Genomic DNA, 2,993 nt, shown 5'->3' with positions numbered 1-2,993 from the left:
GTGTGTGTGTGTGTGTGTGTGTGTGTGTGTGTGTGTGTGAGAAAGTGGGTCATGGTCTGGATTCTGGAGAATGTCTTTCCTGGCAGGCCCCTGTGGGGTGGCGGGAGGCGGGGGCCCGGGCAGGGGCATGTGCAGCTGAGCAGGCAGAGGCCAGCAGACTGGGTGGTGACAAGGCTGGGGCACCCTGCCAATGCCTCCCAGTCACTGGGGGAGGGAGTGGGGCTGTCACTTCAGGGGCCTGTGGGGGCAGGGACCACCCTGTCTTAGTTCCCCAGTGAGTTGTGTATGTTGGGGTTACTCACACCAGGAAGAGTGTGGAAGTTGCAGCATGGGGGTTTGGGGGAACTGGGGCACTGGGATAGGCCCAGGTTGGGGAGGGGGCCAAGCTTAGACCTGCCACTTCTTTGCTTCCTGACTTCCAGCTGGTCTTCTTCCCCTAGAGTGGTTCTCTTAGCACTGTTTAATATTCCACCATTAGGTTTTTCCTTAGAAGGCAATTTCTCCCTGAAGTTACCTGGGGTCTCTGGTTGAAGTGGGCAATGGTGGGGGAGATTGAATCCCAGAATCTCAGCCTCCTTTCTGCCGTCCCCTCCTCTCAGAAGCACCTCTCCGGGTTTGGAGATCACATTAGCCTGTAATCCCAGCACTTTGGGAGGCCGAGGCGGGTGGATCACGAGGTCAAGAGATCGAGACCATCCTGGTCAACATGGTGAAACCCCGTCTCTACTAAAAATACAAAAAATTAGCTGGGCATGGTGGTGCGTGCCTGTAATCCCAGCTACTCAGGAGGCTGAGGCAGGAGAATTGCCTGAACCCAGGAGGCGGAGGTTGCGGTGAGCCGAGATCGCGCCATTGCACTCCAGCCTGGGTAACAAGAGCGAAACTCCGTCTCAAAAAAAAAAAAAAAAAAAAAAGCATTGCCTTGGGGGAATTCCTTGACAGATGGCCAAGAACCAGCTGGGGACTGCCTCCTCTGACTGCTAGGAAATGGGGCAGGGACAGGCCAGCCAGGTCACTCAGGTGGTCTGGATTGTTCTGGGGTCCTGGCAGTGGACCCCTGGTTGGTGCTGATTCAGGGCATCATCCTGGGCTATAGAGGTGAATTAGATGGTGTTGGCATGGCTTTGCCTAAACATCAGTACTTCTCAGTGGTTCCACCAGACCCCTCTAGGCTGCCACGTAGAGCCTGTTAGATCGGTTCTGTTTGTTGTCTTTGAGATAGGGTCTTGCTCTGTCACCCAGGCTGGAGTGTGGTGGCAAAATCTCTGCAACCTCTGCCTCCTGGGTTCAGGCGATTCTCCTGCCTCAGCCTCCTGAGTAGCTGGGACTATAGGCATGCGCCACCTCTGCCAGCTAATTTTTGTATTTTTTTTTTTTTTTTTTTAGTACAGACAGGGTTTCACCATGTTGGCCAGGCTGGTCTCGAACTCCTGACCTCAGGTGACCCGCCCGCCTCAGCCTCTCAAAGTGCTGGGATATAGGCGTGGGCCACTAGGCCCGGCCTAGATCAGTTCTCTTTCTGTCATCGATGTCTACCCTCTCCCTTCCATGGCCATCCTGGATGGGCCCTGTGTCCCACATTCTCACCCACATGAAAGGATTGGGGCTGTGGCTGGGCACAGTGAAGCCCCTCTGCTCCCATCAAACACAGCCTCCCTGGCGAGCGCCGACCCCTTCACTGAGGGTCACACCTGCTGTGCCCAGCACCTACCATCTGAGTGTTCAGAGGTACTAAGTGCTGTGCGGAGGGCTTTGAGGCGATTTCTCCTGAGTCCTGGGCAACGCAGGAGGGCCAGCTGTTACTGCATCCATTCCACAGGCCAGGACGCGGGCTCCCCGGAATTGCAGGGCCCCACCCAAGTTCATACATGTTAGTGGGGGTAGAGCTTCGATATCTACTATGATGTCCACCTTCAAGGCTTTGAAGTAGAGCTCTTTAGCGCCTCGGTGGCAGACCCGCTCTGGGCGCTCTCCTGCCCCCCCCACCGGGGTGGGAGAGGATGAGGGAAGGGCGGAAAGGATGTGGTGTGTTGGCAGAGCCCGGGACACCCAGCCCGCTCCTGGCCGGGAGTCCCACAGGAAGTGGGAGGTATCGGAGCTGCAGCAGCACCTGGGGCTCACGTGGGACTGGTGGGTGTGCTGGGCCTGGGGACAGGAGCTGGGAGCGCTTGGGTTCTGGGCCTGGGTGCGTGGAGGCTGGGCCTTGGCGAGGCCAGAGGAGCTGCTCCTTCGTGTTCAGCCGCTGCTCCCTAGCAACCCAGCGCAGCTTTGCATAAGCAATGAAGCCTCTCCAGCTGTGGGCAGGAGGGGCTCCTTGGGGAGGCTGGAGTGACCTGGGGGCTGCTTCTGCCACTATAGCTGGGCTCGTCCTTCATGCCTGCCCTTCTCTTCCTCCTGGGCTCAAATGGGCCATTGGTGGAGGATGAGGAAGGAGACGGGGGAGGGGAGTGCCAAAGCCTGTGACCTGAGGTGCTCTCTGCTCACCTGTGGTGATTCCATGTTCTCCCACAGCCATGGGCCCCGGACAGTCCCAGGAGCTCCTGAGTGCCCCCTCCTAGGGCCCGAGCCCCGCTTTCAGAAGTCCTGGTATCTGATGTGTCCTCATTCTGTCTCCATCCCCAGTTCTGGCATAAAGCATGCTTCCATTGCGAGACCTGCAAGATGACACTGAACATGAAGAACTACAAGGGCTATGAGAAGAAGCCCTACTGCAACGCGTGAGTCCTGTTCTGGGCGGGGCTGACGGGTGCCCGGGCCCCCTCCCCACCTGGGTTCTTCCTTCCCTTCTGATAAACACAAGGCAACACTGACACTTCCACCCCATTCATCCTCACAACAGCTGGATGAAGCAAGCACTTTTTATCCCCATTTAAAGTGCATTGAGGCCGGGCGCTGTGGCTCAAGCCTGTAATCCCAGCACTTTGGGAGGCCGAGGCGGGTGGATCACGAAGTCAAGAGATCGAGACCATCCTGGTTAACATGGTGAAACCCCG

General features: G+C 57.4%; 1 protein-coding gene across 1 annotated transcript in view; it reads left to right on the top strand.

Moving 5' to 3' along the window:
* LASP1 (LIM and SH3 protein 1) overlaps positions 1-2,993 on the top strand; it is a 53,752-nt gene that overhangs the window by 5,913 nt on the left and 44,846 nt on the right. The window contains exon 2 of the mRNA XM_032279257.1: positions 2,623-2,717. Coding sequence (XP_032135148.1) covers positions 2,623-2,717 — 95 coding nt within the window. The remainder of the gene's footprint in view (positions 1-2,622; positions 2,718-2,993) is intronic.

This window comes from Sapajus apella, unplaced genomic scaffold, assembly GCF_009761245.1.
Source record: "Sapajus apella isolate SASKATOON/1434 unplaced genomic scaffold, GSC_monkey_1.0 scaffold12, whole genome shotgun sequence".
NCBI classification, from domain to species: Eukaryota; Metazoa; Chordata; class Mammalia; order Primates; family Cebidae; genus Sapajus; species Sapajus apella.
This window is presented reverse-complemented; position numbering and strand designations above follow the sequence as displayed.